Source organism: Netta rufina, assembly GCF_964035555.1.
Source record: "Netta rufina genome assembly, chromosome: 4".
NCBI classification, from domain to species: Eukaryota; Metazoa; Chordata; class Aves; order Anseriformes; family Anatidae; genus Netta; species Netta rufina.
In genome coordinates, this window is record NC_140127.1 from 31,777,773 (window position 1) to 31,804,463 (window position 26,691).

A 26,691-nucleotide genomic window follows, 5' to 3' on the forward strand; every position below is an offset into this window, starting at 1 on the left:
AAATGTTAACACAAGCTCTCTTATATCATATTGTCTTATAATAAATTATCATGGTTTGGCTGGTGTTCTGGTTACAGCCTGCTCTAAAACAGAAGGAAGGGAAGTAGCCTAAAATAGCAATTAGAAGAGAGATTTGAGGGTCATGAATTATTTTCTATTCCTGTCACTAGTTGAGGTCTCAGCTCAAAATGCTTTGAAGTCACAGGAAATCCTTTTATTGATCTCAGCAGGTTTTGGATCAGGTGCATTCCCTCTGACCTCGGACAAGTCAGGTGCCTTCTGTGCTTGGAAAGGAAACGTGCAAATTCTGCTTACCAGTCGGACAGGATTGCCATAAAGCCTAATTCATTCACATCTGCAGAGAGCGGTAGAACCCGCAAACCAAGGCCGCTTTTTTAAGTGCAAGCTGCTATTTCTGTGTAGATTAATTCATTTTACCTTCCTACTCACTGCCAACAGTCTGTTTAGTGCAACAAAATCCTGACAGCCTGTGTCAACAACTGAAAGCAGATATTTTATGACAGGGAGAGAAAAGAAAAGAAAATACAGACCTGAACTCTTCCCCTTACAGGGAACGTATTAGTTGAAGGATTTCATTGTGTATGAAAATAGAAATTGTGTCTGTCATTTAAAAGCCCTTCTCATAAAAGAAATGCATGTTAAATTAAAACCGCTGTTATTTTTTTCATTCCCGTGCAATATGGACCCCTCCTGGTTCTTGATGAAGAGTGAGGTGAAATATCGCACGACTGAGCTGCAGAGAAAATATGGGCTGTTCCAAGCACATCAGCCAAAATGAGCGTTCAGAGAGAGATCACTGTGTCATGAGCTCATGCTGGCAATATGTTTTTTTCTATGGGTGTAAACTGAGATTTGAGCCTAGGAGAGACCCTATAGTGAGCCTCACAGGAGCACTTCCACTTGTGTTGTTTTCTTTAGCATCAGCAAGGAAGCTGCGAGCTGCTCCCAGACCTAGAAGCACTGCGACAGCCCCAGTGGGTCCCACAGCTCCACAGTCACCTCCATCTCCCTCATGGCAATAAGCTGAAGATGGAGCCAGAGATGAAAACATCCAGATCTTACCAAGGAGACAACGTAATTTTGTCCCATGTAATTATTTGCCTTCGGTGGGTGCAGAGATGTAGTGGGCAGGGATGGGGATGCAGCAGGCAGGAGCAGGACGGGATGGTGGAGGTGCGTGGACCCACTGGTCCTTTCTCATTTCTTCTAAAGGGAAAAGGATGCCCTGAGTGTGGTCCAAAGTCAGCAAAGTGCTGGATTTCTCAGCATCCCGACTTTGCAGTCCAGTAAATACCATGCTGCACACAAACATTTTACAATTCCTCTTAAGAATTTCCTATCTGTATTACTGGCAAAGTCTGAAAATCATATTAGTAATTCTCGATGTACTAAAAAAGGATAGTAGCTTGTCATGAAAAAGTGTATTTAAAAATAGGTGTACTCTTCTAATCCCCAAAGCACTGGCACCCAGTTTTAGAGTATGACTGAGTCAGGGGGACCCTGGCGTTGGGAAGGGACTTCCCCAGCAGCACGACTCAGACTAGCAGGTTTAGGAATCTGGTTTTATTTGCCCAGTAGCATTTTCTAGCACCATTCAACAAAGTGATGTGTCTTGTGTTATTTTGAAAGAAGCAGCCATGGAGCCTTTGACTCCAGAATTTGGAAGCGATGCACCCAAGTCAGGCATGCACAAATGGCAAGGGTGACTGAAACAGGCATACAGACAGTCCTTGCCTAAAATTAGCGATATTGGTTTAGTCTTCCTATATTTTCTTTTTACTGTAGCCACATGTTAGGGCATGTATGTGTATCAGTTTAGAAGAAATGTTTTCCTTTTGGACATGCCTAACAGTCTTCCTTTTTTTCTCAAAATATAAACTTAAAATTAGAAGTTTTTCATAGAGCCTTGCTTGAAGGCTTGAGAAGCTCCTCCTTCCTATTCGTTTTGGTTGAAACCATTCTGAAATACAAGCACTGGTTTCTGTACCTACTGATGAATGATATGTGCAAGTGTCACCACCCTTAAACAGTTACAGGATGTAAAAACAAGGAGGTGAATATTCTCAAATATGACTGGAAGCAAATAAAAGGCATTAAAGAAGACATTACATAGACAGTTTCTTGTCAGGGAAGAACATCTGTTTTTAGTGAGTGTGCAGTCTTCACATTTTGAAACTTTAAAGTTACTGCTGCGGCTCTGTGATCTCAAGTATTCAGATTATTATAGCATCTGATGGTTGACATTCCAGCTACCAGAGCAGAGGACACATAGCTGAAATTGGCAAATGTCTACGTTATTTTATTCTTTAGCACACTAGGAAAAAAAAAAAAAAAGTGTTGGGGGGGGGGAGAGGGGAGGGCAGGGCAGTGGTCAAATACTGCTAGAGCAGGCTGTGAAAAGCAAGCAGTGAAAAGCAAGGCCTGAGGCACCATCTTGGGATCTGAGCTAGTACATGGCAGAGAGCTTCTCGTCCCAGTGCACGTGCTGTGCGCAGGCACTAGCTTGTCCCTGGAAGCCGCAATGAGGGGATATTTGGGCTTGTCTGGGACTTAACCTGCCCCTTTGACCTGTTACCTCAGGCTTGGCAACCTGAGAGTGCTCCTGTGGCATCACCTGCTGAAAATCAGGGTCAGCATTTCTTCAAGGCACTTTGTCCATTGTACGATGCAAATGTGCCCTGTGGACAAGTAATTCAACATCTGCATGTGCTCCCCTGTGTGGAATGGTGATAATGAACCTTTTCAGCCTTATAAAGATTCTGTAAAGACAAACTCTGTAAAAAAGGATGAAGACCTTGAATAAGTCAGTGAGAGCATCATAAAAATAAGATTTCCCCCTACGGACATGAAGCGGCTGGAGGAAGTTGGCAGAAATCTGCTTATAGATGCTGCTTCTATGCCTTAAATTAAATCAGGCAATCGACTTCATCTCCAGCATTTGGTCTTGGCTTACTTTCAAGCAAACAGGATCCATTAATTAGGATTTACACGAATGTGTTTTCACACATAGTAAAAATGGGTGCCTACCCAAAAGCCATGAGGTGTTCCTCCACCACTTACCAAAATGAAATCAACAGAATTAGCTAACCAGCAGTTTACCTCTAGCTGCCAGCAAAAACAAACGTGCTGCAGAAGGTAATGCAAACATCCGCTCTTCTCTGGCTTCTGCAGGCTGTCACCTCCACACACCAATGTGTAGGACAGCGTAACACTGTGTGTCCTGAAAATCAGCAGGTCAGGGCACTCACACAGTGGAAAAACGAGGATTGCTTTGTTCCTGTGTATTTATAGACACACCCACCCACCTTCTTTTTATTAGACGGTTTAAGAAAACAGGCAAACCTTTCAAAATCGTAATTATGCTAGTGTCAGCTGGAGCGCAGCAGCCAAGACTCAGGCGTTCAAGCTCCTTATGAAATTATCATCTGGAAAAGGAGTGCAGAGGCTCAGAAACTGCTGGTTAGTTAGTTGCCTTTAATTTGCGTGTGTGTGCGTGAAAATAGCCAGGGGCCTTAATTCACACGTGGATTACAGTGTATTTTAGTTTTAAAAGCAAAGCCCCTTTCCGATTTATAGCTATTTTAAATAATTACTAAGCTCCGAACAGCGAGGGAATCGGCTGGCATAGTGACTGGAGCATATTAAGATCCAGCTTTGTGCCGACCCTCTCTCCGCTCAGTGCCACAAGCTCGAGTCCCCAGCAGGGACTTGCTCTGATGAAGTGATAGCAGCAGGTTTCCAGATCTCCAGCGCGCTGTGTGGGCTGTTCTTCTGTGATGAGGGCAGCTGCCCTGGGAAATGGGATTTTCATAGATTTGAAAGCCAGAAAGGAACATTCAAATCATTTAGCCTGACTTCATTTTACTCTGTAATTCCTGCCTAAAGCCCTATAATTTGTGACTGAAAGGGAACGTATCTGTTAGACGTCTAATCTTGATTTAAAGACTGCAAGTGGCAGAAAATGCATCGTATCCCACAGTACCCTGTTGCAGCCATCCTTACTGTGTGCATCTTGTTTGTAGTCTGAACGCTGCTGACTTTTAACTTCCTACTACTGTATTTTGACTTGCTGGCACCAGTGGTGCTGTGCGCAGCGTTAACCACAGTTAATGCTGGCTAAATGACTTCCCTGAAGGGAAATCTGGGAAGAGCTAGGTCAGAGCAATCCTGCTTCTGCAGGCTTCTTATGCCTTCGGATATGGTTGTAAAGCTTTTTGTTTTACTCGTGAAAAGTCAATACAGTGGTCAAAGAAGGTTACAGTGTTAAATCTGACCTGGGATTGTTTCTTCTCAAGCTTCCCAGAGTTCACCTCCAAATTTTAAAGACATCACTAAATTCCAGATTCAGTGTTGGTAAGCAGATGCAAAAGACAGCTGCATGTGAAATGCGACTCATACAGTCAAAACCTCTTATGTGTTTCCTGCCTGGCCCAAAAGGGTGAACCCTTCTCCATCTTAAAGGGGTTGCTTCAAACCTGCACTGGTTTGTCAGGAAAACAGACAAGAGAAAAATTCCTGTTTCTGTTTTAGAAATAAGTTTATAATATGTTAGTAGTTGATATATACACTGCAAACCACACAAGGAAGTAAAGAGCAATCAAATAGAGGGTCTTTTGCTTTTGGATAAATATTGTTGTTAGAATAATAAAATCTGTGGCTAAGCTTATAAACTATATAGAGAGAGTATATATATGTATGTATATATATAAGTGAATAGAGTGTCAAAATGTGAATGAACACCGGTCTAGCAGAATCTCATTTATATCTGTTAGTATTTAATTTCATATATAATTTGACTTTGTTTTTTTTCAGAAACTTTCTTCTTAAAAAAAAAAAAAAAGGATCAGTTATATATTACACATAAACAAGAAGGGTCTTCATCCTGCTGGCAATAGTAGGATTAATGTGATGTGGACAGAAGAAGAAATTCGGATTTCCCAGGCTCTTTGGTGAACCTACCTGCTGGCTGCAATGCTGCTAGGAGCAGTACACTTGACACATGGTGTGGTGCTCTGGCCTGTAGATGGAAAGGCGAGGAGTAAAAATGGAGTGAGATTGATGGCAGAGAGATTACCGAAGGTCTGTGATGGAAACACAACTTCAGGACAGATTAGGCCTGGATGATAGCACATGAGGTAAGTGAGCTAGAAATAAAGTTAATGTGAAGATATTGATCTAGGCAATCTTACTTAGATGGTTATAACCGAGTGACAAATCCTGAAGTAATCGCACATGGAAGGCAGCAGCAACACCCACTCCACAGAGGCAAAGGCACTGCAGCACACCTGGAACTACAAAGAAAATAATAATAATAATAATAATAATAATAATAATAATAATAATAATAACAACAACAACAACAATAATAACAATAATAAAAACAACTACTACTTTTCCTACCTGTAGCCTCATTCTCTCAAAACAGCTTGAAAGCCTCTATCTTGGGAGGCAAAATCAGGTATGCAATTTCCCATTGGATTCTGGCAACGAAACGATTCTTGATTAGTGAATGCTCAAGCATCTGTTCCGCAGCAAAAAGAGTTCTGCAAAACACTTTGTGCTCAAGAGTGACGGCATGGCTCCCAGGAAAATGAAATAAAATCAAATCACTCTTAACTACATTGTGCTGTGTTAGTAGAAAAAGAAGTCCCGTACATTGCTTTCTAGTACAGTCACTGTGACCAGCCTTCATTTGGTCACCGACAAATCTTTTGTGCAGCTGACACTCCTTCAGAGAGGTGTTGCTGAAATCAATATACGTCTGCCTGGGGAGCTATAAATAATGAAACGCCTGATGATCTGCAAAGTTAACGCTTTCTCCATGCATCATGTATCCCAGGCTGAGTATTCATAGTGACCCCAGCCGGTAAGGCTGTGGACAAGCATTCTTCCTTAGATCCAGCTGCAATAGTTGGAGATATTAGTGTGCTTCCCCACCCCACAGTTCTGCCAGAAAGGTGATTTGTATGGGATCTCTGCAGTCCAGCGTAGGAAAAATAACACTGGGGTTAACGGAAATTGTTGTTCCAGCATTGATTAAACCAATTTGTGCCCTTAAAAGCAAACCCACAGAGGATCAGGGAATGCCACCTGCTAGGCAGAAATGCAAGCACGGTGCCCACGGGCTGAAAGGCAATAACAAGCAGCAGACACCACACCATCCTCAGACAGCACAGGAAATAACCTCATGGAAAGACTCTTCCTTTTGTTTCCTTCAGCTCTGTCTGGAGCAGTTCAGCCACCCTCTGCCCTCAGCTGGCTGCTACCTCCCAATATGATGCATGCTGGAAAGGACCTGAAGAGCTCCCGCTCTGTGTCAGTACAGAGCCAGCTGGTTTGGCTGGAGCAGCTGCTGTGGGCTGACTTTGCTGCAGGAAGGGAAGCAGTCATGCTGCTTCAGCACCACCTCAGCTCCATGGGTCCTGAGTGTGGGGGGGACACGTCTGAAGCTGCCACAGCTGCTGCGTGGGCAAGGCGATGTGTGTAGGTACCAGTAAGTCTATCAGTGATGGGCCTTCATGGCTGTGGCAACATGATCTCTTTCAGTGATCGTTTGTGCTCTAGTATTTGTACCACAGCTTTGCTTTGCTACAGTTTAATTCTCCCTGAAGGAGGAAGAATTTCCAATTAGCCCAAGGAGGATTAAACCATGGTGAGCATTGACTTACAAATACGGGACAGTTACATTTGAGCAGCTGATCCAGTTATTGCCTCCGCTCCCTTCCTTGCTCCCTTCCCAGAGGCTGGGTCCCTGCCACAAGGAGAGCTGAACTGGCACACGGAGCTGCCCCGGGATCACTGCAGGTCCCTGCCTCTCACAGCAGAGCGGTGCTGACACCGGGCTGCCTGGAGGAAGGTCAGGTTGCTGGAAACGTCACTGCTTTGGAAGTGCTGGTGTGAGCTCTTCACCTGCCTACGAAGGCAGGGATGGTCACCTCCAGGAAAGCAGTTGGCTGTGGCCAACATCCCTTGCCTTCAAACAAGGTCACGTCTAAGTGCAACAAAATGGGTAGAGGTGCAAATACGCAGCACGCTATCCTGTCTGCTCTCTACACCATAAGCCTAGGTAGAAGATCTAAGTAGCAGCCAAGTGTCATTGCTGCAAGAGTGGCTCATTTGGGATGTCTGGGTAGTGCACTGAAACTTTGCACCCTTCCTTTGGGTTAATGTCGCTGTGGTGGTTTCCCTTGATGTCTGACATGATGCCACTTCTATTTTACACGTAGGTCAGCATGTCACTGGGAAGATGGGGAACAGCGGGGGTAGCTAAATATATCCAGGAGACTGCAAGCATCGCCTCAAAATTTAGAAACTTCTGTTTGTGATTTGTGGAAGAAAAGGAATGAGGTCATGAACACGGCAAAAGAGAGGGGGAGAAAAAGCTTAAGAAGGGAATGGAGAAAAGAAGAAAATGCTCAGAGAGGGCAGAAGGACAAAGAAGGTGGAGAAGCACTCACAAGGTAGGGCTTGAAGCAGGCAGCACATCTGTGGTGTCCCAAAGATGCAGCATTTCTGGAAACAAGCTGCAGTTGGGCAGGGTTTTACATGGCTTTACTTGATGCAAAACTGATAACATGCCCTGGTCTCACAAAAGACAGGGATGCTGGGTTATCTATTAATACTGCCAGAACCTCAGACAGCTAAGTCCATCTTATTTTTTTAATTTTTTAATTTTTTTTCCAGCTGTCTCCATGCTTGCTGTATCTGAATACAGAACTTTGCTCCTTAGGCACTGCCTGAGCTTGGCAACAGCAGGTTTTGTTTATTTCCTCAGCAAATGCGCCTGATTGAACATGATTCACATGTTTTCTTAGTGACTGCATGGGCTGCATGGGACATGGCAGTTTTTCCAAACTTGCTGTGATTCAATGGAATTCAGGCATTTTCATATTGAACATCTGTGACTTGGGGAGGATCCATGTGTTTTCTCAATGAATATGAATGGAACTGGCAAGGGCCTCAGCGTTTCCTTCTTGCTTCTATGCTTGTAATTATCGCAGTATATAAATATACAGAGACTTTCTCAGAATTTGCGCTGTGCCTAAGAAGATCTGACAAAATCTAGATTTTGCTCAGCCCTGTCTCTCTACGTAGGGAGGCCAGTCAGATGTAGTGATATGATCTCGTGCGTCTCCCCTCCTGCACATGCAGGCACACACGCGTGCAGATTTCTAGACTTTGGAAACTGCTTTTCCCTCTTACCTGGATATGTGGACTCTTTAGGTTATAGCAACGTGGGAAAAAGCCACACTTCTCTTCCCTTCTCCTCCCCTACATGGATACTTTTAGGGCTGTTGCAGCGGCTTTGCCCCTTCCTCAGGGAACTGGTGCTCTGGCACCAGAGGGACGTGGGTAGCTGTTCTCAGGGTAGCAACTAGCAAAAGAGCTGCTCTTCCAAGTGTCCCACACTCCTTCTTAGCAGAGGACTTAACCTGCAGCAACTCCTCCTGCCACTTTATTTTCTTTGCCCCGATTTCACTTGTTTGCCCTAGGACGAATGTGATTTTCTCCGACTGGCCGGCAGGAGAAAGGGGAAATGGAGTTTGGGAAGGGAGCAGCGGGAGCAGCAGGAGGCTGCAGGTAACTGTTGAAGCATCGCACGTAGCTTTCACGGGAAGATGGATGTCTGGTACTTAGCATTTATATGATGCCGTATACTCTCGGTGGCGCCGAAGAAACACTAATTCTTCCCAGTCAGATACGGGAGTCAGGAATACCGAAAAAGGAACGAAATCGTGGTCCCCCTCAAGCCGACCTAAGTTCCTCCTTAGAGCTTATTTCTGGTAAGCGCTTCCCTGCCGTGCCGAGCGCTATTCACTGACCTAACGCTGGGGTAAAGAGCGAGCCTAGAAAGCGAGGACCCGAACATTAAGGCGAGAAAAAAGCCTGGCCGAATATAGGGACCTCGTTTCTTCTTGCAGGTTTCCGTCCGATTTAAATACTCTCCCGTGCCCCTGCGTGCCCCAGCTCCCCGGGGCGCTCCGCTCCTGCCCGAGCCCAACCCCGGCCCTCCGAGCGCCGGGGGGCGGCGGGGGGCGGCGGGGCGGGGGCTGCGCGGGGCGGTGGCGGCGGCGGCGGCGGCGGGGAGCCGCCCTGCCCGCCCCCTCGCACTCGCTCGTCCTCGCAGCGCCTCGCAGGCTCGCCGGCTCTCCTCCTGCCGGCGCAGCGGCGGAGCATGGCGGGGCGGCGGCGGGGCGGCGGCGGCGGCAGGTGCCGGGGCGGCCGAGGGGGGCGAGGCGGCGGCGGAGCCCCGGCGCCGGCCGCCCCGTCGGGGCGGGCGCTGGTGCCGCTGTGGCTGTGGCTGTGCGCGGCGGGCGGCGGCGGCGCGGCGCCGGCCTACAAGCTGAGCCTGGCGGTGGACGAGGGGCTGCCGGCCGACACGCTGGTGGGCGACATCCGCGCCGGGCTGCCGGAGGGCTCCTTGCCGCCGGGGGGCTTCCTGCTGTCGGAGGGCAGCGGCGAGTCGGCGCTGCTGGCCGACTTCCACGTGCAGCCCGACACCGGCATCATCCGCACGGCGCGGCGGCTGGACCGGGAGCGCCGGGCGCGCTACAGCTTCGCGGCGGCCACGCTGCGCGGCGACGTGGTGCAGGTGGAGATCGCGGTGGCCGATGTGAACGACCACCCGCCGCGCTTCCCCAGGGACCGCCTGCGGCTCGACGTGTCGGAGCTGAGCCCCCCCGGCACCGCCTTCCGCCTGCCGCCCGCCCGCGACCCCGACGCCGGCCGCTTCGGCACGCAGGGCTACGCGCTGCTGGCGGCCGGCGAGCCGCCGCTCTTCGCGCTGCGCTACGGGCGCCCGGCGCCGGGCTCGCCGCCGGAGCCGCTGGACCTGGTGCTGCTGCGGCGGCTGGACCGGGAGCGGGCGGCCGAGCACCGGCTGGTGGTGGAGGCGTGGGACGGCGGCAGCCCGCGGCGCCGCGGCCGGCTGCGGGTGGCCGTGCGGGTGCTGGACGAGAACGACAACGCGCCCGCCTTCAGCCGCGCCGAGTACCGGGCGCGCCTGCGGGAGGACGCGGCGCCGGGCACGGCCGTGTGCCGCCTGCTGGCCACCGACCCGGACCTGGGCGCCAACGGCGAGGTGCGCTACGCCATCAACCGCCGGCAGAGCGACCCCGACGGCTACTTCGCCGTGGAGGAGCGCAGCGGCGTGCTGCGGCTCCGCCGCCCGCTGGACCGCGAGGCGCGGGCGCTGCACCGCCTGGTGGTGGAGGCGCGGGACGGCGGCGCGCAGCCCGAGGTGTCCAGCGCGCTCGTCTCCGTGGCCGTGCTGGACGTCAACGACAACCGGCCGGCCATCCGCCTGCTCTTCCTCACCGAGAGCGGCGGCCCGCGGGTCTCCGAGGGGGCGCGGCCGGGCGACTACGTGGCCCGCGTCTCCGTCTCGGACGCCGACGAGGCGGGCGGCGAGCCCAGCGTGGCGCTGGCCCTGCGCGGCGCCGACGGCGCCTTCGCGCTGCGCCCGGCGGGCGCCGGCGTCTTCTTCCTCTGCGTGGCGGCGCCGCTCGACCGGGAGCGCCGCGACCTCTACGAGCTGCGCCTGGTGGCCCGCGACGGCGGCGCGCCGCCGCTGTCCGCCGAGCAGCCGCTGCTGCTGCGCGTCGCCGACCTCAACGACGAGGCGCCCACCTTCGCGCAGCCCCACTACCGCGCCGCCGTCTCGGAGGCCGCCTCGCCCGGCACGGCCGTGCTGCGCCTCAGCGCCTCGGACGCCGACGAGCCGGGCTCGCCCAACGCCGAGGTGCGCTACGCGCTCGAGGGAGCGCCCGCGGCCCTGGCGCTGCTGCGCATCGACGCGCGGAGCGGCGCCGTCAGCACCCGCGCCCGCCTCGACAGGGAGCGGCAGGCGGCGCTGGAGCTGCGGGTGGTGGCCCGCGACGGCGGCCGCCCGCCCCGCTCCGCCTCCGCCCGCCTCAGCGTCCGCCTGGAGGACGCCAACGACAACGAGCCCCGCTTCGAGCGCCGCGTCTACCGCGGCCGCCTCCCCGAGCACGCCGCGCCTGGCCGCTGCCTGCTGCAGGTGAGCCCCGGGGCGGGACACCACGGCGCCGGCACCCCCGACGGCACCGGCCCCACCGCGGCCCCGTGCCCCCGACAGCCGGCCCGCCCCGACGGCCGTGTCCCCCCGAGGGCCAGCCCGCCCCCACGGTCCCGTCCCCCCGACGGCCGCCCCGGCCGTCCGGGCGGGATGGGAGCAGCGGCGCCGTGCACTGCAGTGGCTAAGTCACAGCCTACGCAGCCTACGGGTGTTTATTTTCTTGGTTTTAGGGCCTTAGGTTTTCTGCCCTAAAATAGAAACATTGCTTACACACTCTGCAACGTGATGCAGCCCAGGTAATGAGCACAAAAGCTCGGATCTGCAGAGAGATTCAGGTGCCGGCTCTCTCCAAGCCCTACACAGTTAAACAGCCTGATTAAGCTGCCCACTTTGGAGGATTTGGGAGAGTCCTCAGTGTAAAATCAGTAAGATCACACATCTCGGAGGGTAAGTATGGCACACAGGGGAACTTTAAAGCAGAGGGCAAGTGTGACACAGAGGAACCTGACATTAAAAAGCATTTCTGGGGCTTTGTAATGTTATCAGAGCTCTCTCTGATAATGAAGAGAATCAGTTCACCCTGCCTTTACAGAAAATGATTCATGATAATAGAAAAAATGTCCGCTTTTGTCCATCAAAAATCCTTCTTTTTTTTTTGTGAGTGGGGTTGAATGGAGGTTTTTTAAGGCCAGGCTTTGCCAGATATCCCTTCTGCCTTTAGCTCAGAAGGAAATTTCAGAATTTCTACACTGGAAAGCCTTCAGCCTTGTATCTCATATCCCAAAGCGACAAGGGAACCCGGCTGCGGGGCAGGTGCACGGGGCCCCTGCGGTCCGTGGTGCTGAAACGCAGCAGCTCGTGCTTGTGGTTTGGTCAGACAGGCGCTGCTTGAAGGACCCGGGGAAAAAAAATAGAAATACAAATGCTTGGGTTTGTTGTTTATTTGGTGTAGGTTTTCTAGCAGGTCAAAGCACCACGTGCAAGGGTATTATCCGGGGTGTGCTGAGTTTTGCAAACATCACCAGGCTGCCATGATCCTGCTTAGAGAGTAGGAAAAAGGCAGGTTACATGGGTGGATGATCAGACCTGCGAGATTAACGCCAAAGGTGACCAAGAGTGTGGGAGGAATAACAAATGAGCATCCCTTGGGCTGCCGGGGAAGGAAGCTGGTCTTTCTGCATACAGATTAATCCTGTATCATCAGAGTGATGCCCACATTTCTCACTAGGCTTAATAGGTTTAATCCTTAAACATACCCCCTTTCAAAATACCCTTTTCCAATCCATTTTCCCTGCTTTCATCCTATTCACCTGTCATAAGCAGGAAAAGCTCTCATAAAGCAGGTGATTTCATTTTCATTGCTCTTGGAGCTTCTGCATGCTGTGAATGAAGAAAATAGTTTTATTTTGACCAAGCCATCTTTCAGGATCTTTGGTAGGAGTCCTGGCTCTCACTTGGCTCTTGAACTTCAGAGCTAGCATGAAGAGGGGGTGACCCCAGAATATGTTATCGCTGCTCCTGAAAACAAACGCCACAAAATGCTGCGCAGTTTTTTCCCTTGTGTTCTTCACTGCATGCTGTTAATGGGAGATTTCTTTCCTTCTGTGAAGCCTTTTACTCTGCCTGTGATAATCAGTTAGGTTATTGTTCCCTTCTGCCTCCTTGCCTTTGGGATAATATCTCATGGGGTAGATAAATGAAGTGTGTCAACTTGCATTTAAGCCTGTCTGTCACTGGTTTCTGCTGTTCTGTAGAAAGTCACTGGTTGGAGGAATTAACTGCACTGCACTTAGGGGACACAGAGGTTTCAGCAGCTGCTGGAACCACTGCTGTTTCCCAGGCATGGGGACAGGGTTTTCTGTGTTGGCAAAAGGCTCTCCCTTCCAGTGCAGATTGCCCAGGAAAGGAGAATCTGCATCCTGAAAAATAAGTGGTGTTTGTTTATGTTGGCTAAGATAGAAAGAAGCGTGGCAATGTAATGATCGCATCACTGAAGAAAATAACACAGGTGAGATCAGAAATCTGAGCAGACAAATGGGAAAAAATCTTAATGAAGAAAAGGGAAGATCAGCGTGGAAGTGATTGGAGATTGGAAAGTAGTACACAGGTATACAGTGAAACACGTATAACTAGATTTCTGAGGATGTTATTAGAGTTTATCACATTTTTGTGTCTTTGGCTACTGAACTTCTGGCTTGTAGAAGGTTGTGATAGATGCACCTTTGTTAAAATTTAATGATTACCGTTGGTGATTGAATCAAGTCTTGTGCAGGAGAAGTAGGCTGAGTTTGCGTGGTGTGGTCACCATTATGGCACATAGCAAAGGACAGGGGCTGCAGGGTGAACAAGGGGTGTGTTTTGTGGTTCCTGCTGAAAGGGAATGGTCTTTGAGGTGGCAGCACTTCTGAACTTTTAGCCTTTGGGGCTATTTCATAAGCAAAATGCAAATCAGTACAGGTTGGGTAAAGGAACATTCAACATAATATGAGTCTGTTTTCTGTGGATCTTTAGTATGACCTAGAAAGGAGATAAGATGGACAAAAAGTGAGAGCAGCTCTGGCTTTCTTCATTTTTATTTATTTATTTATTCTTTCTATACTTTTCATCCCAGTCTAATGGAGCAATGTGATTGCAAAGCCTGTGGACAGCTGAGTGATGATGATGATGATGTCCTGTTTCTGTGCACCTTGGTGTCAGCTTGGCAAGTTCAGTTGGGTTTAATAGAGGATGATTTATGCCTCTGTGATGATTGCACCTCTGTGGCCTAAGGGTGATGAGTGTGACCGAGTGTCTCTCTTGTGAGCCATTCTCTTACTCCTAATGTAATGAATTGAGGAATAAAGTTTTCCCATTGACCTGCCTTGATAGCACAGGTTAAATTCTCGTTACTAATTTCATTTTTGAGCTTTTTAGGTGATTGCGGTGCTTTGTAATACTCATTGAAATGGTTCTCTCTAGTACAATACATCTATCTCAGAATTAGAGTACTGAGTTGCCAGGTCTGTCAGGATTTTAGCCTCCTACCCGAAGCAGCAATATATTTTCTTTCTCTCTCATGCAGCAGGCTAACACTTGATTTAAAGGAAAATAATTCAGCACATCAGGTTGGCACCTCTTTTTCTTAGGTTGTACCTTTTACCTTGGTGAAGCAGAAATGTGCCAGTTCTGCTTTGTATCCTCCAGGGACTCCTGCATAAATGAGTATTTTTCCCTTATTGGGCTATGCGGAGCTTAGAGTTAGAAAGAGATTTGGTGGCTTATTGCAGCTCTCAGCTGAACTCCTATTTCAAACTTAATGGAGGTGTTTATTTTGTGTTACACAGCATGGCACATTCTGTATATGTTTGGGACTGGTAGGTTAAACTTGCTTCCCCAGCAAGGGTGTGCTGGAGCTTGTGAGGTGCTCCGTGGCAGAAGTGTAGCTCACTTAATTCTGCACATGAGTTCTTAGGGAAAGTATAATAATGTGTTTCAAGCCTGTAATTGCATCTTGAAGAGAACATAAATTGTCATGAATTAGTGACAGCCATGTCAGTAGTTTTTCCTAAGTTCATTTTCCTTCATGGTTTATCAGAAAATACGTTTATTGGCTTTTGAGTGATTTCTGACAGCACAGAAGAGGAGAAAAAACATATGTTATCTGTCAGATGATAAAGACCTATGTACATTCCGCTGTTATGACAACTTGCACTTTTCTGGTCCATTAAGGAAGCTGTTTTAGCTCACTGGTTAGAGCTTCTCTGTTCCTTTTATTTAAAAATGACGGTCCTTCTGGTGCTGAGATTGTGAGGGGTGTGTAAATGCAATGACAGCAAAGAAAGATTTTGTTTAAAGCTCTAGAAGCTAACCTAAGTATACTTGCAATTAGTCCATGATTAGGGAAAGGCCTGTGGGTTTCTATAAAATAATATTTAAAGGTATAATAAGAAGGATGCTTGGTTTTTGATTTTTGTTTAAGTGCTTAGTATATTTCAGATAAATTGTTTTTACTTGAAATACACATTTCCAAGAGGCACTACCAGAAGGAGAGGGTTCTAAAAAGGACATTTTAACATGCAGCTGTTCCTCATTTCTTCTCTGCCTTCTGCAAAATAAAAAGAAAGAAAAGAGGATAAAAAGGGATGAAGGCTACATCCCTGCTTGAAGTGATGGAGGCTTGGAAGCCATAATCTTTCATTGGGCCCTTGACCATGTAGCAGGACAGCCTGCATCCTGCATTTTCCTTCCATTTCTTTCCCTGAATGTTGAAGCAAGGAGCTGAAAGGAGTGTCCTTTCTCTGAAGGATTTTGATTTTAGAACATTTCATCCATACTGCGGTTACAGAAATGAAGCCAACAAACTAGGCTATAAAGAGCTGTAAAATCTGGCTCATCCTCATTAGACGTGAGAAAGAGGCTGGAAGAGATCAGGCCATGTGGGCATCTCTAAGTTTCTTGAGCTTTCCAGGTCTAGCTTCACTGTATCCGATTTAAAGAATTCAGCTGCAGGGAAGAGTTAGGTTTTGTTTGTTGACTTAGAATGATACATTTTAAAGCTACTGTAATTGACAACAGAGAGACCAAAAGCCAGGCTGAACTACAGTTACAGCGAAGAAATCAATCATCTCACCTCTAATTACGATGCAACACTATTCATTCATTCATCCATCCAATTAATACTATATTATTAAGCCTGACAGCAGTCACTGTATCATGATTTATCTGTTTGGTATATGATTTTGAAGCAATTATTTTTCTATAAATTCACAACAGATATCCTTTTGCCCTCCAGAAGCCATTCAGTAGATTCTCAGTAGATTATAATAGCTTTGCAGAATAAAATCAGTTTTCATGGCTGCCCTGAACTTTATTTGATCTATAAAATACGTAGCTTCACAAGTATGGATGGTCTGGGCCTGGAGACTAATAAATGGCTATTTGACCGTGCAATATTCTGATGATTCCTGTATGGAGATGGAGGAAAGGAAAAAATTCAGAAAGCAAAATACATGATTTTAATGATTGTTTTAAAATCGCTTTAAATTGACAGGAGTTTTACATATTCTTTTGCTTCAGAATTCTAATTTTGGTGCCCTTCTCTAGCTTTTTAATAATAGGAAAAGAGTTCCATTCAATAACTGAAAAGTTTGTAGGAAGGAGAGTCCAATTCTTGATCCTATCCATTCAGCGCCAGTCTTAAGCACAGGCTGCACACTTTAGGTGCAGGAAGAACAGATCCTAAAAATGCATGGATATGAGAAGTGGGAAGTGGAAGCCTTAAACTTTTGCTGTTTTAGTTTCTAGTTATTCAGCAAGTTCCTTTATAGTCACTGACTTTCAGGGTTAGTGGTTGGTGTGCTACTGTTTCTGATGGGAGGCAGTCCCCTTCACAAATGTAATGGTTTTGCTGGTGTTCACCTTTAGTCAAAGAGCTGACTTCAGCAGTTGTTTTATGCCACACTCGAGCAAATTATAAAAAAGCTGTAAATGGCTGGGTATGGCCTGTCTATTCATTTATCAAACATTAACGTCAGTTTATCATCCATATAGATTTTCATAAATTGCTGGGTAAGCAGAAGGCTTAGTCTTTCCTGGAAGGTTTTAAAACATTGGGAAATATATGAGTTCACAACCTCTTAAGGTCCAGCTTGCCAGGCAAAAGGATTGACACATCGCAGAGTAAGCCCTTATTTTTATTTCACTGCTTTATTAATTCTTGAAAACAAACTTCTAATTGCACGCTTAAAAAACATGAATGATTTATAGAGTCTGCATTTGTCTTTTAAAATTCATGAGTTTGATTTAGAACCTACTCAGGAGTTTTATGGGATTTGGTGTAGTGTGCGCATAGGAGAAACTTGTTCTGTGATGCATTAATGTTAGGGTTTGTTTGAGCAACCCTTACTCCCTGTTCCCTGTTAAATGGTAAGGAGCAAGAACACTGCTGTAGATTTTTAATAAATTACTTTATAAATCACAGTTCATTCAGTCATTCCTAAGCTCTTTGAGACCCCTCTCTTTAAACCTGTGCAAATCAGGAGCTTTTTAATTTCATTGGCACTTGAGTGAAATCATTCTTCTCTGGTGAATGTAGAATTGCAAAGGATTTGCATCATACCTGGAGATCATGTCCGGTAATGGTGTATTTGGTTCAGCAACAGAACTTCTCTCCTCATAAACATGTGTATATGTATGGTAGAAGTGTATATATATATATAAATGTGCAGGAATTTAAACAGTTGCATCCTATTTAACACATACGAGACCACATGCAGTAACTGTCAGCATTCACAGTGACCACCAGCACACAGTAACGCAGCAGGAGTGCCCGTAAGGACCCATATGCTGGCCAGCGGTGCGTGGGTACAAAATCTCTGCCTCCTTCTCTTGGCGATTACTAGGTTAGGGTTTTCAGGGTAGATGCAGGAGGTATGTACCAAAGTATGTGGATCACCAAGGAAATTGTTCTGTGTACCAAATCTGTATCATCCTCATTCCTTGCTCAGTCCCTGTTAAACCAGGCAGTGTAAAGAAAATGTTAACCAGGCTTTTTTTTACATGGGTGAAATTTACCGTACACCCCAAAGCCTCACTCTTCATGGGTGAGACATGAGAGTAAGCAGAACATGTTTTAAGGGAAGATGCATTTGTTGCCGCTCCTTTTCCTCCACTCCACATTGATACGGAGCTTACTCCAGAGTGGGTCGCATCTATGGACTTTGAGACACTGCTTTGCTGAGAACTGGACTTCTCTTGTGTAACTGACAGCACAGCATTAGAGACGCAGCTCTAGGTTCTGTCTTCTCTCCTCCCTTTCCTTAAATGAAAACAAGTATTGCATTTCTGCCAGACTTTAATGCATCTGATTCCTGTGGATGCGACTTAAAAATCAGGATGCTGTCATGCCAATTTACTTGCACTCACAGGCTGCACTGTTTTAAGAGTAAAACTGTTGTGGTAACAACAATATCTGCTATAATACAAGCAAACGTACTGACTTCCAGCCTTGACAGATGTCTCAATCTCCCGCACTGACCTTGTGGGACTCCTGTGTAGTGTTTTCGTCTCCCCTTCCCCCTTCCTCAGCTATGTCCCTCATGCAGGGAATTAGCTTGTCATGCTTATGTCTGCTCCACTTCCACTGGCTTCTACCTACATCTGGTACTGGGGAAGGGGTAACAGGAAGGGCAGTTTTTTTAACTAATGTCTGACTGAACATATGTGAGACAAACAACTTGTGTATGCCTTGGTGGTTTTTTCTCTACAATTATAAATAAACACATATGGTTTAGTGCAGCGTCCAAGGAACTGGATGTATGTCACCAATCAGAGAAACTGCTGGAGACTCCTGCGCTCAGCCTCTGGTGGGTTACATGCTACACCATCTTTTGTTTCCTAATGTGTAAAACCCTAGAAAATATGATTTTATAGTACACATTTGTTTATGTTTTGTAGTTCCTATATTTTGTAGTTTCTTTAAATTCTGAACTCATGGCCAGTCATACCAAAGTAATCGTTTATTGGAGCCTGTTCTCCCAGTTGGCCTTCTGCACCATGACTGCCTTGATAATAGACCGACCGTTTGTAGAAAAGAGGTTTTCTCAAAGATTGTTATCAAAGTCAAGGATTTATTGATATCTTCATCTCTGCTTCCATATAAAAGTAGGGCTATATATTAAGCATTCTCATATAGACACCTAATTATTTTTACATAGGGATGTACTGTTAATCTTTTGATAGGCTATTTCTTTGGACATTTATCCAGTTTGATTCTGTAAGAAATTCCATACACTTCTATTAATTAGCTAATTTCTTGACTACATTTCAGTTTGGTACTTTTACCACCATAACGCTTGATGATATTACTGTAGGAGTGATGTTGTGCCCTTATGTGGAAATTGACAAGATAAAGCATGTTCTTTAACATGAACTTCTGTTCCGAAAAGATTTTCAGTTGTCTTAAGATGCTGTCAGATGGAGGAGAATAAGCTCTTTGAGACAAGGATTATCACCTTGTTAATGCTTGTGCTGTACATTGTGCTGTAAGTTTGTGATGGATAGGTTGTTTTTTTGCTGTGGTATTAGAAAATTTATTAATCTCAAGAATGTATCAACACAGAATTTAAACCTTAAAAATCACAGGTAAGTTTGGGGGAAGGGGATCAGTAGCTGGAATTATGCCAATTCAGTGCTTGCTCTGTTTCCAGTAGTTTGGTTCCTGTTCTGCGTATTTGGTGCACAGCACTGTTACTCGTGCTCATCAAGACAATGAATAGAATATCATTTTATAACATTTCGAGAGGTGAAATCACCAAAGGCATTTCAGATTTGTTGCTTACAATTGTAGTTACTCTAGCGTAGCCCTGGAGTAGCTTTTTAGCACCATTAGTGCCAAGGGGCAGTTGGTGTTCGGAGCCTCGTCAGAATCCAGTCGCCAGCTTGTGCTGGGGTGATAGGATGGGGCAACATTTGCTCAGGGGGAAGATTGGCTGTTTACCTCACAGCACAAATCAGCAATGTGTGTTTTTAAAAATGAACAAACTCCGTAATTCCTGCCTGCCTTCTGCTTTACATAGACCTCTAAGCCCGTGCAAAGTAAGTGTAAAATGCTACCATATGGTAATGCTGTACGACAACCTCGCGCCCCTTGATGGCTGCAGAAGTTGTGGGGCAGTGGGGAGCTGGAAGGCTGTTTTCAAAAGAGCCTTTGTTGCACAAGTATGCAGGCAGCTTAGGAACATAAGCCTCGATGAAATCAGCCAGGACTTGTTCTTTGGGGGTTTTTCAGGTTCTCTGACTTTTGAAAATCCCAGCTAATTTAATGTGTGTCTGTGTCTCCAAGGTGGAGAGAGAGAGAGCTGTATTCATGGTGCTGTAGGAGCAAGGGGACAAAATAAACTGCAGTACAAACATGACCTACTTTCCCTGAGCACAGAACTTTTTCTTAATGTCACATATTTTAACACAATCTGTGCTTCCATCACCAGTGACGCTGGAATAATGATTTTCCCCAACGGTTACAGTTGAAGACAGACTCACGACTTCAAAAATTCTTTTCCTTTTAGATTTACATCCATATAATTTTTAAAGGAGCTAAGAGTGGACATTTCATTCTGGTTTTAAAAAGAAAGAAGAAAGATGAAAATGTATATTTGGCTTCTATTGTTGTTTGTTTGTTCTCTCCCTTTTGTTACTATTAAAGTAAAATTCCATATCCTGGAATTTGTTTCTTTTCTTTCTTTAGCTGTCTTTGAAGTTGATGTCTTTAGCAATAATTTTGGCAGTGCTGCAGTCTTATAATGATTTTGTTCTGATAGCAGGCTGCTTTTGCACTCTATTTTCATTGAAAAAATCAACTGCCAAATCTCTTAGATTTGTAATTTTCAGTTAAAGAAGTAAGGTTTGAATTTTCTTGGAACTAATCACTAATTGCCTTTTTTTTTAATTCTTCATTTGTGCCTGTGTCTTTGGAGGGGAAAAATAGCTGGCAGAGGGAACACTCAATTTGAAAGTCTAACTGCTTTTCATTTTCTGAAAGGTTTGTCTGAAGCTGTTTGTGTTGAGGACCAAGGCCAACATTCAGGACTTAGACCAGAACATGTGTTGCATTTCCAGAACACTGCAGTTATGGGACACATGTTATCCTAAAGTTTTTGAAACTCTTTTGTTGAAACGGTTGAAACGCCATTTTGGAGAACATTTCTGTTCCTGGGAGGGTTCTGATGTCTATCATATCTAATTGGAGGCCACTTAAAATGTACTTTGTTACTTCCCTTTTCCTTTCCATCTTGTTTTCATTTCTTCTTACCTGGTTTCTAACCATATGATCTTTTGACTAATAGCTGAGTCTATACTAAATAAAAATGGAAAGAGATGTTGCTTCACAAAATGCAGATTGACTAAATCTATTAAGCTTAGTTTGTTTAGAAAATCCATTGTCAAAAGGATACCAAAATACTTGGCAAAATGTTGTATTTTATCCACTTATTTTATCTTCTCGCTAGTCTTCAGAACTTGTTCTAAAGTTTGTATCTGTTTTGGTCAGCATGATAGGACTGCAGTGCCCACATTCATTTGCTCTTCTTTTCTACACTGTTGCCTCGCCTTTTGGTATTTTCAAGAGAGGTGGATTCGTTAAGACCTAGAATAGTTTTGGCTGCAAGCTTGTAGTTTTATTTGTAAGTTCTTTAACAATTCTAGGTCAGATCCTCTCATTCTGAACGCGGATTTAATGTTAACTTCAATATGTATAACTTCCATTCCCACATTTTCATTCCCATTAGTTATGATAACTGCTGATATCAGAGTGAGGAAGGTACTCCTTCACCTCTGACTCATTGGCCAATTTTAACAGTATGCTAGCTTCTCATCTTGGCACTCCCATTTCTGCTCATTCTTTTCTGTTTAGGAGTATCTACATATTTTTATCCTGACTGACTTAAGTCCCAGTCTTCCCCTATATCCAAACCCCTGTATTTGTCTGTTTGCCTTTAACTGTCCATTCCATTTTTAATGTTACTTGCTTATCACTTTAAAACTGAGATACAGGCTGTTGTTTATTTCCCTCTTTATTTTACACTCAAGTTGTAATTACATGGTCTGAAGTATTCATGTCTAATATCTTTTACTTTAATTGATTTGTGAGTCTCTGAGAAGCTAAAGGTCCTCATAAAGAAATGATTCCTGGTGATGTGCTTTCTCTAAGAACATTGTAATTCTTTCTGGATATCTTCTAATCTAACCCCAGGGCTGAGGAGGCCTATAGCAGATACTGAGCTTTGTTCCATGTGATGGTGGGGAAAAAATCCACCAAGCAACATACCCCGTGAGCATTAGCTCAACACTTTACAGCTGTTAAAATCTCATCTTCTTGCTCTAAGGACTAACCATCTATGTTTCTATTGGCTCACAAACTCACATGTGAATTCATTCTAGTTTTGTGTGTGTGTGTTTTTTTCTTTTTCCTTTTTTTTTTTTTTAATAAAATAGGGGTTAGCTGGGGTTGCTGGTAGAGTTCCCTCTCTGCTGGGACACTTCACTGGGTGATATGTTGGGGATTTATTTCATTAGGCCATGCATTCTTTAAGCCCCTGGAATCTGGACCTCCGTGGGGTCTCTAAGCACCTTCTGGAGATACCATAAATCTTTCATGTGACTGCTGGGATCCTGCCCAGCTCCTCTTGGCTTCTGCAGCTTCCGGCTTTTCTTAAGTAACTGTGCTTCTCTCCCATTTTTTTCTCACATGAGTCTTACATGTCTCCAGTTAAATAAGACCCCATCTTCTTTCTCTTGTCCAAAAATTACTGAGGTTGCCCCCTATGCTCATCTTTCAAGTCTTTTTCTAAGCTTGTGTTTTAGCCACTCTCTTAGTGAATATTTCTAGCTTGGGTATTCTTTGCTCTCTCCACTTCCTCCTGGTGGACAAGCAGGAGAAAATTCACTTCTGGCTTTAATCACTCAGCCAGAGAAGCAATTGTTATTTTCAATGGCCAGTTACTTTATCTGGTTGGGGAGTTATGGTTGGAAACTCTTACTGGAAAAGGTGTGTATGAGAAAAAAAAAATGAAAAAAAAACAACACTATTTATAAAACAAATTCAGAATGTCAGATGAAGTTCATGAGTGGTTTACAGGGAAGATTCCTGAACTGTCACAAGGAGTGTGGATATTGTCACTGTGCAGTTACTAAAAACGCTTTTATTGTGTGGAATTGTTAATGAAGCCTTCAGAAAGCCTCAAGAGGCATACAGTCATCTTTCATATTCCCTATCCTACTTTTAAAAATGCTCTATATAATTCAGGACTTCTGAATATTTAGAATAGCTGTAATCCCTTTCAGAATTAATATTTACTCAATTAAATAAGATGCATCCCTAAAAAGCAAGAAATGAGAAATTGTGACTGGGGAGAATAAACATCTTACTTCTTCTATTCCTCTTGCATCAGTGAAGTTCTTAAAGGTTGCCAAGTATAGTGCAGCAATAAGTATGAGGTCTTTGGTGGCTATAATTCAGCCTACTTTTGTTTATAACTTCACTGCTGCATGTACCAAATTGGAGAAAAGAAGACCCTTGAAAAACACTTGAAAAAAGAATTTTAGCTCTGGGATGAATGCTGCTGTAAGAGTTTCACATTCTGAATATCTGCACACTGCCTGAGATTCAGATGAGCTTTCAGAGCAAAAGGGTGTTTTCCTTTTGTATATAGCTGTCAAAGTGAAGGATGCTCACCTAGAAAAGTTGTGTTACTAAGGATTTGCACATATGGTTTTGAAATGGTGTGAAGCTAAATGTGATTAACATTAAATGTACTGGTCTACTTACTACTCATCTGCAGGAAGATTCTAGCTGTGAGACAGAAGCTGACCGTAAGTTGCAGCAGCATCTTTTGAAGACCATCACAATCATATCTATTTCATGTGCTTGACATGTTTTGGTCATTTAAGGCAAGGTAATGTCAGAGTGTAGGTATGTGAGACTTCTGATTGATACATATTTCCATTGGGTAACAAACTGTGGTCAAAAAATATTTTTAATTAATGCATGGAAAAAGAGTATAACCATTTTAAAGAAGAGATTTCCTCTAAAGTAGTAAACATCTGAGTTACAAAAAAATACAGATGATATGCTGGTAAAATGATAGGCATTTGGGGTTATTTTTGTTTATTGCTGCTAAAAAATCCCTTCCTTGAGTTAGATTTCAAGCTGATAACCCCATTTCATTCCATATACGTCCAAAACACCTTCTTCCTTTCAGATATTTCTGTGCTTTTTATCAAACTTCTTTTGATAAAAAAAATCAAACTTTTTTTTTTTTTTCAAACTTTTTATCAGTAATCTGTCCATTTAAGTTTGTTAAATTGTCAAATTATTTTCTAAAAACAAAGTGGTAGTATTGCTGCTTCTTTTAAAGTTACGTGGATACTCTTGTTTAAAATGCGAGTGCTTCAAGAATACTTTTTAAACTATAAGTAGCCTAGAATTATTCAGCTTCTGTGAACAGTATATCTTCTCCTCATATGGGCAGTCATTAGAGACCTCCTTGCAAACTGGAATACAGAACACAGATTTAAAGTCTCGGGAACATCATGCATATTTCTAACAATTCCAGGAGGATTTTGTATCTCTAGATGGTTGGCAGGCTGTCAGCATTTTCATCTGTAGCTGGAGCATTGATACTATGGATGATCTTAATATGATAAATTATTCAAAAATGTAAAATACAAACATTAATTCGGTAGGGCCATTTTTAATTTGTTCTTTTAATCTATGTGATTTGGAGTAATTTAACAGTTTTTAGTAACTCCAGCATCACCAATCAGAAGTTCTTTTAGGTGAAATTTCTGGGTCATCAGTATGTTTTTGACATTTAGGCCAGCAGTGCGGAATAAGTAGTAGCAGTATTAGGTAATTATCTTCTCTGGTTCACATTACTAAAGTCATGCCTTCTGTTAGCTCTTTTATCACACTTATCCTGGTTCAGTGCTTTACATCTTATCCCACCTTGTCTGAGCTGAAAAATTAATGCACGCTTTCAGTCTGAATAAACCTGAAATGTATTTTATTGCTTTTTCCCCCTTTCAGATTAAATATGAAATTAATAAGGTGCTCCAGGCTGGATGAAACATTGGCTTTGTTTGGAAATAAAGCTTTTTTTTTTTTTTTTTTTTTTTTTTTTTTGGATCCTTCAAAAAAAAAAAAAAAAGCAAAGAAGTTTAAGTAAATGTGTAAGTGTTCTCTCTTCTTATCTAATAACTCAGTGATTAACTCACTCACACAGGGACTGAGGCAGAAAACAAGCACCCATCTTCCATTTTCTGGAGGGGGTTGTGCACAGTGGTATCTGTAAGTTAAGATTTTTCCTGATCCTTAGAAACAGGTACAATTCAGACTTTTTTCCACAATCACAGGTTTAGACTTGTGCTTGGAAAATACTTTTAGTCCTGAAGGTGTTCTTAATTGTCGTGACATTACTCTCATGATATACTTTTCTGGATAAGAAAGTCAAAACATAGCATTTGCCATGCAGAAATAGAACCTAAGAAAGGAAATTTGAAAGAGGAAGAAAAGTCCAAGACAGCAACACGAGGTTTTGTTTCATAAAGAAAAGGTTACTGTGAAATTTCAGTTTTCTTTATTTACACTCCTGCCCTGTGACTTCTGCTGGTGTATTTCCCCCAGTGGCCTCTTTAATTTTGAAATCCTGATTTAATTATCGTATATTAATTAATACAATACAAAATGGAGGAGGCTGAACATCAGTGGTCGACAAGGAGGGACCTGCCATGAGGTTGTAGAAGTGGAATAAATTTGTGAATGTCTTTAGGAACACTTCTCCATGCAGGAGCACTGAGGTGAAGCTCCCTAGCATTTGCTGGGAGTGATAATGAGTTACTCTGGCACCTAGTTGTTTTTTCCAGGTGTTAGTAGTCTTAGAGGATACAGCCTCAGCTGCATTCACTGCAGTGGGATGTAACACTCAGAGAAGATAATTACCTAATTTCATTTCTGCAGGAGAGATTATTAATGGCTTAATTCCCACGCCCTAGAAATTTCACCTGCTCAGCATGTAATTTGCCTCCTGCCTTCCCTAGTTGCTTAGTGGAGCTTTATATCACTGACCTCTATGCTATGTGTTAGTTTTTCTTTGGTTGTCATACAATGTAGACAGGAAAAATGGATTACTGGAAATGTAAAGCTGTATCTTGTAATTAAGGCTAGAGTAAGCAGAGGTAGCATACTAGATGTATAACTGTAAAGTTGTGTAGTTTGTGAAGTGTATGTGGGAAAGCATTGGGTAGCTTAAAGTATTTGTAAGTCTCACAGACTCTTTTCCTTTAGCAAGTATTGTATTTCAGTGTGCTCTAGTCTTGGAAATGGATGGGTTCAAGGTGGCAGCCGTAGTTATCTGTATAATCTTTCTGTCTTTATTTAACTATTTTGATAACATCTGAAATGTATTCTTGAGGTACTGAGATATAGTAAGTACCTACTTGTCTTAAAATGATCAGATTATGTTAAAGGGATCATTGCAGCAAAACATTATAATTAATGTAATACTAAATGGAACAGGGCAAATATTCCACCATTCACAAGCTATATTATTTGATTGGAAAGTCCTCTTTATATGTAAATGCCAGGTTGTGGTTAGCCTGCATGGAAAAAGTTGTACTTCTGCCTGTCTATAGAGGTAGTACCTAGAGAGCTTTTAGAAGTCTAGCAGATATTTGAAATGGAACACCTGGTAAATTTTAGATATCACTATTTTCCTTGGGAGTTGTATGAAAAGACACCCACCACACCCATTGGCACTAATGTTTGTAACAAAGGGAATTAAAAATACTACTTAGTTACCTTTCCCACTTCACCTACCAGTTCTGGAGTTCAGCTCTGACTTGCATCCAGACTAGTGTAATGCTTTCTGCCTACAAGCTCAGTGATAGATGGAACATGGAGCACACAAATGTTATTGAGGCAGACATGCTTTCAGGTAAGCCAGTACTGAGCAGTCAGAGGGATTGTGGCTGTGCTTAAACCAGGGTAGGATTTCATTGCTGCCAGTTCTCTGCACAAACTAGAAACGCTTGTTTTGTTTCTTCTTCTGTATTTTTAAAATTTTATCAAAATGTTGTATTTTTGTGCTTTGACCATGTGA

The 26,691-nt window shown here is 44.3% G+C and overlaps 1 protein-coding gene across 1 annotated transcript in view; it reads left to right on the forward strand.

The window, feature by feature from the left end:
- Positions 1-9,196: 9,196 nt before the first annotated feature.
- Positions 9,197-26,691, forward strand: part of DCHS2 (dachsous cadherin-related 2) — a gene marked incomplete at both ends in the record, with an annotated part of 105,596 nt that continues 88,101 nt past the window's right edge. The window contains one exon of the mRNA XM_084286064.1: positions 9,197-11,041. Within this exon, the coding sequence (XP_084142190.1) occupies positions 9,197-11,041 (1,845 nt within the window). The remainder of the gene's footprint in view (positions 11,042-26,691) is intronic.